Raw genomic sequence first — 11,482 nt, forward strand, 5'->3', positions numbered from 1 at the left:
TTGAAAATATGCCATTATATTTGTATCATATTTAATCATAAATAGCAAATCATACAAATCTTATTTATCAATCAAATTCTTTCTTAAATCAAAAAAATTAATTAAAAAAAAATTAAATTTATTTAAATTAAAATAGATTTTAATACAAAAACATTTTGACATATTTATTCATTTATTAATTAATTAATTACAAAATAAGATTGATTGATTGATTGTGTTAAAAATAAATCATTTTTTAGGAGCATATTGCTCTCTAGCCTTTTGCTTTCTAACTCTGGTTTATCTCTTTAAATTTGATTCTATTAATTTATGTTTTCTTAGGACATGTAGTTAACCTTTTTCTTTTAATTACTTAACTTGTATGTTTCTCTTTAGAGCGCGAATACGCCCTTTAAGATCTTTAAATCTATTTTAATTAAGCAATTTATATTTCTTTTTAACTCCCTTTACTTATGATTCTAACTCTTTAAGCTACTCTTTATCTCTATTTATTTCTGGGATATAATTTTTCAATTATTTCTTTAAATCAGAGTTGCCCTTTTTAGCTGCTGTAATAAGTTTACCATTCTCATAATTACTCTTAAATTCTATATACGATTTGGGAACATAAGGAATTAGCTAAGCTTTTTTAGAGTCTTCAATCAACTTCTATTTCAACTATTCATATTTATTTAATTCACTACTTTCTTCTGATTTTTATTTTAATCTCTGAAGCACTTCTTTATTAATTGTTCTATTTTTATAAAAACATATGTTTAAAATTATAAAATTTAGTCTAAGTCAGTCATACGCGTATTAAGAACCCTTAATATTCACTGGAATTTTATTATCATGAGACTTCTTGAGTTCATTTATAATATTATTATCTTTATTATGATATAAACTGATCACACTTCCCTTACGTCCTGCTCTGCCAGTTCTTCCTGCTCTAAATAAATTTATAAATTAGTTAATAAAAAAATAAAATAAATTTCATCCTTAAATTTAAATGATCTAAAAACAATGTATTTGCTTAGAAAAATATAAAAATATGAAAGAAGATATCACATTTATAAAAGAAAATATTTTAAAAATTTTATACCTATGCAAATAGTCAGAAGTTGTTATTGGGAAATCATAATTAACAACATGAGTTAGAAAAGGGAAGTCAAGACCTCTAGAAGCTAAGTCAGTGCAAATCATAATTTTTGATTCTCTTGACTTAAATCTATCAAAATTTTGTATTCTTAATCTCTTAGGAATATCACCATGGAAACTAACTACATCATATCCTTCCTCAGATAAAGTATAATCTAATGATCTGCATGAAGGAATACTATTACAAAATATCATTATACTGCCATCTTGCTTTTAAGCCTTTGGCATAATTTCTTTTAATAATTTAGTGATAGGTTCTTTTTTATCTATGCCTTGACAATGAATAAATTCATGCTCAATATGCTACAAATTCATATGAGTCTTTTTATCAATAATTAGTTTTATTTTTTTGAAATTATCAAAGGATGATTCGAAGAGTAATCTTAATTATCCAGTATAAGTTGCACTTACGAAGATCATTTTTGGAATATTTTTGCTATAATTACCCTCTTTTATCTATTTAAAAATAAAAATAATAATTAACATTTTCTTATTATTTGAAAGCTAAAATTTAAAATTCCTCAAAAATAAATATTTTTCAATAACATCTTTTTTAAGCCTTGCTTAAAATCAAGAATTATTGTTTTAGAGAGTGTTTAATAAATTATTTTTTCAAAATTATGTTAAAATATCAAATTATTGAATAGACAAATTAATTGATTAATATTTTTTACTTATTCTTGCCTATGAGTTATTGTCTTTATGTAAGTTTCAATTACTTCCTTATATCCAGAATCTAAGAAAGTATCTGCTTCATCAACAACGAAGTAAGAAACATTGCTTAAGAATAAGTTTCCTTTTTCTCTATGACGCTCAATTCTATCGGGAGTACCTATCAACACATCTACTCCTTCATCAAGTGCTTTTTTCTCTCTCATAAATACTTTTGAATTATTTACTCCTAGACAAGTAAATTTAGCAAAATGGATTAATTTTTTGCATTCGTCTTCTAACTAATTGGCTAATTCTTTTGTGGGCACTATAATTATTATACTTGGTCTATTAGGGGTTGTTAATCTTTAATTATGATTGGCTTCTTCAAGCTTTTTAAATTATGAAATAATAGGAATGAGATAAGCTAAGGTCTTTCCAGTACCAGTTTATGCAGCCAAGAAGAAATTATTATGATTTTGGTTGAGTAAAGCTGGTATTGCTAAATCTTATATAGGTGATGGTGTGAAAATATTTTGAGATTCAAGTGCCTTTTTTATTTTTTCATGAATATTGTAATTGAATGAGGGAAGTGCTACATTTGCAAATCCAAATTGCTATCTATATGTCAAACTAAATCCTAAAATATAAGGGTTAATCTTGCATTTTGCTAAATCAAAAGGCAATCTATTGGCTAAGCCAAATGAAGGCTTTAATGCTGTACTTAAAATAGGGAATACCTATTATTTTTAGAACAACTTAAGCATTTACTTTAACTTGTATATTTTTTACTTTAATATTTGCGAGTAGAAGAAAAAGTAACAAAATATTAAATTAATTCAAGATTCTTCTAAAGTGATTGTTATCTCTATATTAATAGTAATTCTATTAACTAATTTTGCTTACCATTGAAGAATGGAAACAAAAACACACAGAAAGAAAAAAAGACAGTCAATCAGAACATTCTAACATTTTTAATCAGAAGTATATAAATTAACTACAATCCATACCCTAATTAGTAAAATGTATTGAAGTTATAATTAATCAATAAATAATTTTACCTTCTAAATTTATTGAAACCAAGTTGAAGGTGTTTGCTCTTTTTTAATGTAAGCTCAGTGAAAAAGCATTCTAACCAAATTACCTTATGGTAATATTTAATTTAAATATTTACAAACTAAAATTATTAGTCAGAATAACTAACTACAGCATTTATTTAACTTACTTATTATGCATATGAGTTTAATTCAAAATTAAGGTAATAATAATAAATAAAATAACATGAATTTGAGTCGTAAAAGTTGCTGTGGTATTGTAGTAGGAAATTGATTTCTTAATTTCTTTCAATAATTATTTATTTCAGATTTTGTCTTCAAATAAAAACATAAAAAACAAATTTAATTTACTCAATTAAAAGTTGAAGTAATACAACAAAGTTCTATCTTGAAATAAAATCCATTAAAAAGATCAAATATCAACACAGTTTATAAATAAGAATGAGCTGCGATTCATTTGATCCAAACAGATAAATGTTTCCTGCTAACGAAAGTCACACCTATAAAAATATTAACTTAAAGAATGAAACATCTTTTTGTTTTGAAGATGATGAAACAATTAAACAAGTAAATATACAAACCGGGAGTAAAAGTTAGAAAAATTAAAATTATCCAATTGTGGAAATACAGAGCCTTGAACCATATAGCTTTTAATAAGATGAATAAAAAATAGATATCAACCAATTAAGTCCTGGTATTTGTTAAATATATATATTTGAATTTATGGATATTTTTCTTTTTAGATTATCAATATGTATGATAGTTTGTTAGAGCGTTTGTTTATTTAATATATAATTAATTAAATAAATAAATTAATTAATAGAAGTCACAGGAATGAAGATTAGTGAAGTTTTTTAAGTTAATAAATAAGGTAGTTTTAATCAATTAATGTGAATTTTTATTTTTTTAATACAATTATTTTTGTTTTTTAAAGACAAGGTTATTTAAAAACAATAAGATCAAAAATGCTCATTATATATATCTAAGAAAGAAAGCACCAATAGTCCTAGCTTAAATTACCTTTCTATGATATAAGTTTAAAAATGTGATACTCGTGATATTAAAGTAGAAGTATTAGATTGTAGTGATTAACATAAATAATAGTAAATTTATTTTTGAATAATGTTTATATAATAATGCCTATTAAATAGAAGAAGAAAAGGTATTTAAAGCATGAAAAATAATAAAAATAATGGAGCAATCCTATCGCTGTTTATGCTAACTAGAGTAAAACCCAAAATATTAAATTACATACAACAATTTACAAGCTTTGGTAGAACTAGATGCCTTAATAAGAATATTAGCAGCATAATTAATGATCCAATAGATTATGAATTCAGTAATTATAAATTACTTAACCACAGAATCTTTTCTATTTTGATGTTTGATTAGATTATTAAATTATTTTAAATTATGGAAAATTTATTTTTTGATCTACTCAGCTTTATTCCTCTTTTTAACCCAGAAAATAAATTGAGAATTTGCATAAATTTAATAATCGCATGTTATAGCAGCTTTTATTTGTACATCACCTCACTCCATATTTTTTTTAATGCTGATTTCGGAAGCTATGAAGAATTATTTCATTAAATAGCTATTGCTGCTTGGATATCCGAAATGCTTCTTTCAATGAATACATTTTGCTATCACCACGGCTAGTTTATAACAGACCGAAAGCAAATATTTAGAATCTATATCAAAGAATATTTTTTCTTCGAATTCCTCCCTTTAATTTTTGAGGGAAGATAATCAGAAAATATATTTTACAACGTTTTGCTTCATTTACCCCTACTTTTAAAACTTTAAGGAATTTCGATAATTATGAATAAAATTGAATTCTTTGTTTTGTAGCACATCAAATATCCTTAGTATATTTAATTTCTAAAATTGGTCTTTTAAATTCTTCTACTGACTCATTTTATGGCTTGTTCTTATTATGCATTTGGCTAGTTTGAAAAATACATTTTAGAAGAGAAGAATGCATGGTTTCTCAATGGTAAAAAATTATATTTTATTTGAAAAGTTTCTTATTTAGTTTAATGTAAAGAATATCTATTTAATCAAATACACTAAAAAAAAATAATTACTTTAAAAACAAATAATCTATTTAACTATCATCATAGAATTCTTATGGAAATTTAAGTAGTTATTTTAATTATTGAATAATCAACATAAAGATCGTGAGTATTTTAGATATATCTCATAACCAGTTAAATTTTTAAATTTGAAAATATTTGACATATACGAATTATTCTTTTATTGGTTGAGCTTTATTAAAATTTATTAATAAATTTTATTTATTTTAGCCTTTTGTATTTAAAATTAAATATAAGTAGCTTATTAATAATTTTCTGAATTTTTTAACTAATTCTTTCATGGACTAATATTTATTAATTAGTTATTTATTTATTGTAATCAATCTTAATATTTATTTAAATTGTGTTAAATTAAAAGGTGTAAATGGTGATAAAAGTGAGTGGTGGTAATTATATTTTGAAGCATAATATTGGGCATTTTTAACAATGAGTAGCTCATTTTCTATGTCTGTAAATACTCAATATGAGTAAATTTTTACATCTTTTTGGATGCTGATTTCTTGTATCTTGTATGCCTTTTTGGTTAATATGATTGGTGATATTTTGAGAGAAGTAAACTCGTAATCTGAAAGCTTTAAAAGGAATCTAAATATATTAAATAGATATATGAAAAGAAAGAAGGTTAAAATGTAATTTTTATTTATTTAAATTAATTTTGATATAAAGTTAAACTAAATTATAAAGAGAACTATAAAGGGAAATGAATATTCACTTAAAGAAAAATTATGAGCATTTTAGCAAGAAATCTTTAGAAGAAGAAAAGGAAGCTTTAAATTAGCTTGGAAACGAAATGAAATAAAAGCTGATTATTGAATCAAATAAAAAATTTTTATGTCAATTTCCATTTTTCTAATAAAAATTATCTACCTAGTCTCTTAATTTACTCTACACACACCTTGAAGAAGAAACATACATAAAAGGTGAATATTTAACTCTTAGGGATTAGCACAATGACGATCCTTTTCTCTACTTGATCGTTAAAGGAGAAAGTAATTAATTAAAATTATTTAAATTTGTTTATTTATTTTTCATACTATTTTTTTTATTGTTAAAATTAATATTTTAATTTTTGAAATGATGTGATCAATATTTTATATTTATTGTCTTTATTGTTAAATAAGTTACATTGATGTATGATAAATTTAACAGCGAAGAATAAAATATTAAAAATGAATAAGATGAAAACAAGAATGTTTATATTGATAAAGATGATAAAGAAAAAATAAATTTAAAGTAAAGATTTTTAAATTTTTAATTGAGTTTTTTAAGTAAGTAATTAAGTTTAATTAATTTAAAGGTAGTTTTAAAAGTCTTCTATATTTAATTTGAAAGAAAGAACACAAAAATAAATTAAAAGACTAGGAGTAGGGAAATGTATTGGCGAATTTGAATTTTTTACAAACTTAAAGTAAAACTATATTGCCAAGTGTTCTAAAAAATCAATAGTAGTTAAAATCGTAAGATCTTAGCTAATTTAAATTTTGAAATAAAATGATTAAGATTACGAAAAGTTCAAATTATCTTAGGATCTCTTAGCCTTTAAAAATGATTTGTCTCAAATTTAAGATTTAAATTGCTTCTTTTGCTAAAGTGATAAACATCTGTACTAAGATTGCCACTTTGTCCATTTTTCAAAAATTAATCCTTTTATTATTCCAAAATCAAATAAATCTGTAAATTAAGAGAGGTAAAAGTTTGAAAGAAAAAAGAAATCCTTAAAATGGACAGTAAAGAAAAGAAACGAAGAATCGAAATTAGAATAAACTGAGGATAATATGTCGACTCTAAGGTATATTTCAGAATTTTAAGAACAAATTAATAACGAAAGTGAAGACCAAAATAATTCAGAAAAAAATATTGAATAAGTTCCTCATGTTTCGAAAAACATGATATTTAGTAAAGCTTCAGACTGCTATTCTGTAATTAAATTTGTATTTAAAATAAACTTTTTGATTATTTGTTTTAAATGGTAAATAATAGTTGACATATAATATCTAAGAGGATTAGCAATAGAATGAAATAATTATTTAAAATAGTTCTCATATTACTCCGACACGATTAAGATCTAAATCAAAAATGTGTTCTTTTAAAGAAGAGACAAGAGAAGAATAATAATAACATATAGAATCTCCATCTTATTCTTCTTAAATGAAAGAATATGCAGAAAAATAAAATAATTGTTCAGTCTTTACCAGTCCTTTAATTGAAGAGCAAAAACAAATGAAAGAAGGTTAAGAAGAAACGCATAAAAGGCACTAAAAGAAAAGTAAATTAAAAAATATACCTGAAATGAATGAGTCTACATTTAATAATAATTATAAAAAGCATCAAACTTTAAAATAAATACATTTAGATTAATAGAATTAGTATGCATCAATCGACCTAATTTCAAATAAAAATCAAATTGTTGATTAAAATAATTATAATGGAAAATTTAATGATAAATAAATATTTGCAACTTGGAATGAGTCATTAGCTTACTGGCTTTTTGATAAATATAAAGATTACACTATATATTTTCCTAGCTATAATCATAAAGAAATCATCAAAAAAAACATGATTTAAAAAAAGAATGTTTTCAATAAAAAGAAGAAAATAATAGTTTAAAAATCAAAGGTGTCTCAAATGGCAACTTTAAATTAACAATGAAATATCTTTTGATATAATAAACAAAAATAAACTAAATTATTTATATTTATATATTATTAATAAGGAGTAAGTAAGTAAGTAAGTAAATAATAATCAAAATAATTTATTAAACTAAGATAGATTTTTTAAAATTTACTTTCTGAGTAGAGACAGTCAATATTTTTACAAACATATTATCTTTTTATAAAAACAAATTTTATTAAATAGTGTTTAAAAAGTAATTCTAAAAAACAAGAAAAAAAATAATAAAATAGAGAAAAATCTGTCAATTGTTAATAAATTCCTACATATTATAAGAAATTATAAATAAATAAATAAATGAAATACATATCATATAAAATAGATAATTATAATCTATGATAAATCCAATTAATTTTAGAAATAATTACTTTTAAATAACTTTATTTAAATCAATTTTTTAATATTAAGTTACTAATTATTATTTAACTTCTTTAAATATTCTTTCAAAAATTTATATTTTGTTGCTAAATAGACAAAGCTTTTATTTTTAGATTAGATAGAAGCTGCATTTATGTTAGTATAATCACAATTATCATTAACTATAAATACATTAATTGTAAAAATCAAATTTGAAAATAATTTAACAAACTATTTTAAAAAATTTTTTTAAGACACAATTTAATTTTAAAATAGTCTTTTCAATTCTTTATTAGAATTATTAAAAAATATATACCTTATTTATAAATTTTATAAGCTTCACAAAGATAATTTTAATTAATATTTGGATATAATATATGCTTGCTTATATATAAATCTATTTCGATATAAATGAACAATAGAAGCACAAATAATGATTTAAAAGACAAAATTAAATAAAGCTTTCCTTACAATCCTTACGATATTTAATTAGAGTTTAGTTTGAACTTGTATGAGTCTTTGAATGTGAAGAAGCTTTGTATATTTGAAAGTCCTACTGGTACAGGTAAGAGTTTGAGCTTAATTTGTGGCGCGTTTAATTGGTTTAAAGATAACTAAGAAAACTACGATTTGATTAAAGGTTTCAAAGAAAGGAGAGACAAAATTTTATTAGGAGAAGTCAATATAGATAGTAAAAAAGAAGAATCAAATAGCTTGCCTGCATGGCTAACGAATATAAATGATATTAATAGAAGTATTTTTTACGAAAAAATTTAAATATAAAAAAATAAATTAGCTTAAAAAGCAAAATCTCTTAAGGAATTTTAGATGTTCAGAAAAGAAAAAATGAAGTGAATTAATTTTTTTAGAGAAAATATGTCTTAAAAAATATTTTTGTTTAATAAATTTTTAGAATAAGATATGAAGAGTACAAAAAAAATATTATCAAATAATAAAAGAACAATGAATAAGATAAAAAAGAGCATTAAGATGAAGATGAGTAATACTATGTGAACTGGAAAGAAGAATAGGGAGGTGATGCAGAAATAGATATTGAATCCATGATCGAAGATTACAAGAAATCTAAAAGTCAAATTAGATAAAACAATGAATAAGATGAAAATGATAATGAAAACACTACTATAAAAATAATTTATGCTAGTAGAACTCATAGTTAGATAAAATAATTTGTATAAGAAATATTGAAAACGAAATTTAAAGATATGAGAGTTATAACTTTAGGAAGTAGATAAAATCTTTGCTTGAAATTTGATGAATAATCTAAACAATCTTTACAATAAATAGATGATTATTGCTAAAAAGCAATAGGAATTAATAAGACTGATAAGTCAGTTCCTCGTTGTGAGTACTTCACTAATTTAAAATTATTGCAAGATGATATTGATTATTTGTTTTTACATAATATTCACACTTTGGATTAAATGAGATCTGAATCTCTCAACAATCAAGTAAAAAATATTAAACATAAATAAATAATTACTTTCATTATTTCAAAAAGTAAGTTGGAGATAAAACAAACTATCAATTTATTAATTATGTCTTTCTATTTTCTAATATCTAAAAATATCAAAATTATCAAGAAAAATGTTGATATAATTTAATAAAATTAGTGGATGAAATTATTAATAAGTTAACATATAAAAATAAATAAAGGAAATTTTTATTTATAATAAATTAAAAAGGTGTGTCCTTACTATTTATCTAAAAGAAGTGTTATTGATGCTGAAGTAATTTGCGTTCCTTATGTAACGTTGCTAGATGAAAACATGAGAATAAATTCTAATATTGATATAACAAATTCTATCATTTTATTTGATGAATCACACAATATTCTAGAAAGTTTAAGTGGGATTAATTCTGTAGAAGTTACATATAAAAGAATTTTCTAGGCATTTGTTTAGCTATTAACTTATTATGATAAGTTTTGCAGGAGACTTAACCCTAAGAATGCCTTATTTATATAAAATATTAAAAACTTGTGTTTAGACCTGCTTAAATTCATCAAAGCAGAAATAGATTTAAATGCTTCAATCAAATCTGAGCAAGATTATGTTAAAATTAACAACATTTAGCTACTTCTCAAGCTCAATATGGACAGGATTGATTTCTTTTAAATTAAAAAATTTACTCAAGAGACTAGATTAGGTTAAAAAATACACTTTTTTTCTCAATCTCCTAAATATGTTCCATCATAAATACCGCCTTAGGTTAACAAAAGTCTTAAAGACATAGTAATTAATTTCATTTAATATAATTAAAACTATTTAATATTTTTTAAATTAAAATTAACTAGAATATTTAAGAATTATTAAAGAATAGCCCATATATGGTTGTAGAAAATGTTATGAATTTTCTTTGGAAAATGCAAGATTCTATAAGCAAGAGTGAAAAGTATTCAATAATTATAAAAAATATTTCTAAAATTGAAGAATCTTCTATTTAGCTGATGTGCTTAGATGTTATAGAACCTTTGTATAAAGTTATTCAGGAAAGTGCTTGTGTAGTTTTAGCTGGAGGAACCATGGAACCTTTAAGTGAATTTGAATTACTAATCAATTAAGTTGGAAAGAATAACTTTAAACACTTCTCATGTGGTCACATAATTGATGAAGAAAATTGTTCTGTATTTTGTGTAAGCACTTTAGTTGAACAGTCTGATAAACCACTGATTTTCAATTACCAAAATAAAAAAGATGATTAATTATTTTAAAACTCAATAGATATTATTCATTAATTAGCTCAAACAATTCCTGACGGTCTAGTTATTTTTGTATAAAGCTATACGTTTCTAGAGAAACTAAAGAGCATCCTCTTAGAAAACTAAAATTTACTTTAATAAATCTAATAATATAAAAAAATATATATGGACGATAAAGATAATTCAAACAACACAATACTCGAAAAATACTAAAAAGAAATAAATAAAGAAAAAGAAATTGGAAGCAAAAAGAATGGCGCAATTTTAATCTCTGTAATAGGTGGGAGACTAAGTGAAGGTAACTTAATTTTAATTTAATTTAGAAAAAGATATTATAAAATTTACTTTATAGATCTAACTCTAATTTTTTTTAAAGGGATAAATTTTAGTGATTAACTTGCAAGGTGCGTTGTAGTATTTGGAATGCCCTATTCAAATATTAAAAGTGCCGAATTAATAGAAAAAATGAATCACTATGATTCCATATCAAAAAAAAATAACTTTAGCTTTAGTGGAAATGATTATTATGAAAATTTGTGTATGAAATCTGTGAACTAAGCAATTGGCAGGTCTATAAGACACAAAGATGATTATTCAGTTATACTCTTAATTGATTAGAGATTTTCTCAAGAAAAAAATATCAATAGATTATCAAGTTGGATTAAAAAAAGAGTAAAGCCAGCTCATTCTTTTGAAAGTACCAAAAAAAATATTAAAATTTTTTTCGAAAAAAAACAACAACATAAGATTTGAAAAAATTAATAAATTTAATTTTTAAGATATAACTTCAAAGTATT

The 11,482-nt window shown here is 22.7% G+C and overlaps 3 protein-coding genes across 3 annotated transcripts; 2 read left to right on the forward strand and 1 right to left on the reverse strand. All coding sequences in view use genetic code 6, as the record gives it.

Moving 5' to 3' along the window:
* Positions 1–228: 228 nt before the first annotated feature.
* On the reverse strand, positions 229–2,697 carry TTHERM_00683160 (type III restriction enzyme, res subunit; the record flags this gene model as incomplete). Its single annotated transcript, XM_001027352.2, has 5 exons — positions 229–733; positions 791–928; positions 1,082–1,593; positions 1,812–2,528; positions 2,581–2,697. The coding sequence occupies 5 exons, from the start codon at positions 2,695–2,697 to the stop codon at positions 229–231; spliced, it is 1,989 nt and encodes a 662-aa protein (XP_001027352.2).
* Positions 2,698–3,284: 587 nt separating this feature from the next.
* Positions 3,285–7,588, forward strand: TTHERM_00683170 (cyclic nucleotide-binding domain protein; the record flags this gene model as incomplete). The annotated part of the gene is made up of 9 exons (XM_001027353.2): positions 3,285–3,537; positions 3,667–3,714; positions 3,778–3,946; positions 3,995–4,839; positions 5,298–5,568; positions 5,624–5,928; positions 6,061–6,172; positions 6,237–6,858; positions 6,920–7,588. 9 exons carry the CDS (start codon positions 3,285–3,287, stop codon positions 7,586–7,588), a joined length of 3,294 nt encoding a protein of 1,097 aa, XP_001027353.2.
* A 789-nt stretch (positions 7,589–8,377) lies between these two features.
* TTHERM_00683180 (DNA repair helicase (rad3)) lies at positions 8,378–11,438 on the forward strand (the record flags this gene model as incomplete). Its single annotated transcript, XM_001027354.3, has 5 exons — positions 8,378–8,817; positions 8,880–9,435; positions 9,670–10,218; positions 10,281–10,983; positions 11,062–11,438. The coding sequence occupies 5 exons, from the start codon at positions 8,378–8,380 to the stop codon at positions 11,436–11,438; spliced, it is 2,625 nt and encodes an 874-aa protein (XP_001027354.2).
* Positions 11,439–11,482: the final 44 nt, after the last annotated feature.

This window comes from Tetrahymena thermophila (genome assembly GCF_000189635.1).
Source record: "Tetrahymena thermophila SB210 genomic scaffold scf_8253891, whole genome shotgun sequence".
Classification (NCBI taxonomy): Eukaryota; Ciliophora; class Oligohymenophorea; order Hymenostomatida; family Tetrahymenidae; genus Tetrahymena; species Tetrahymena thermophila.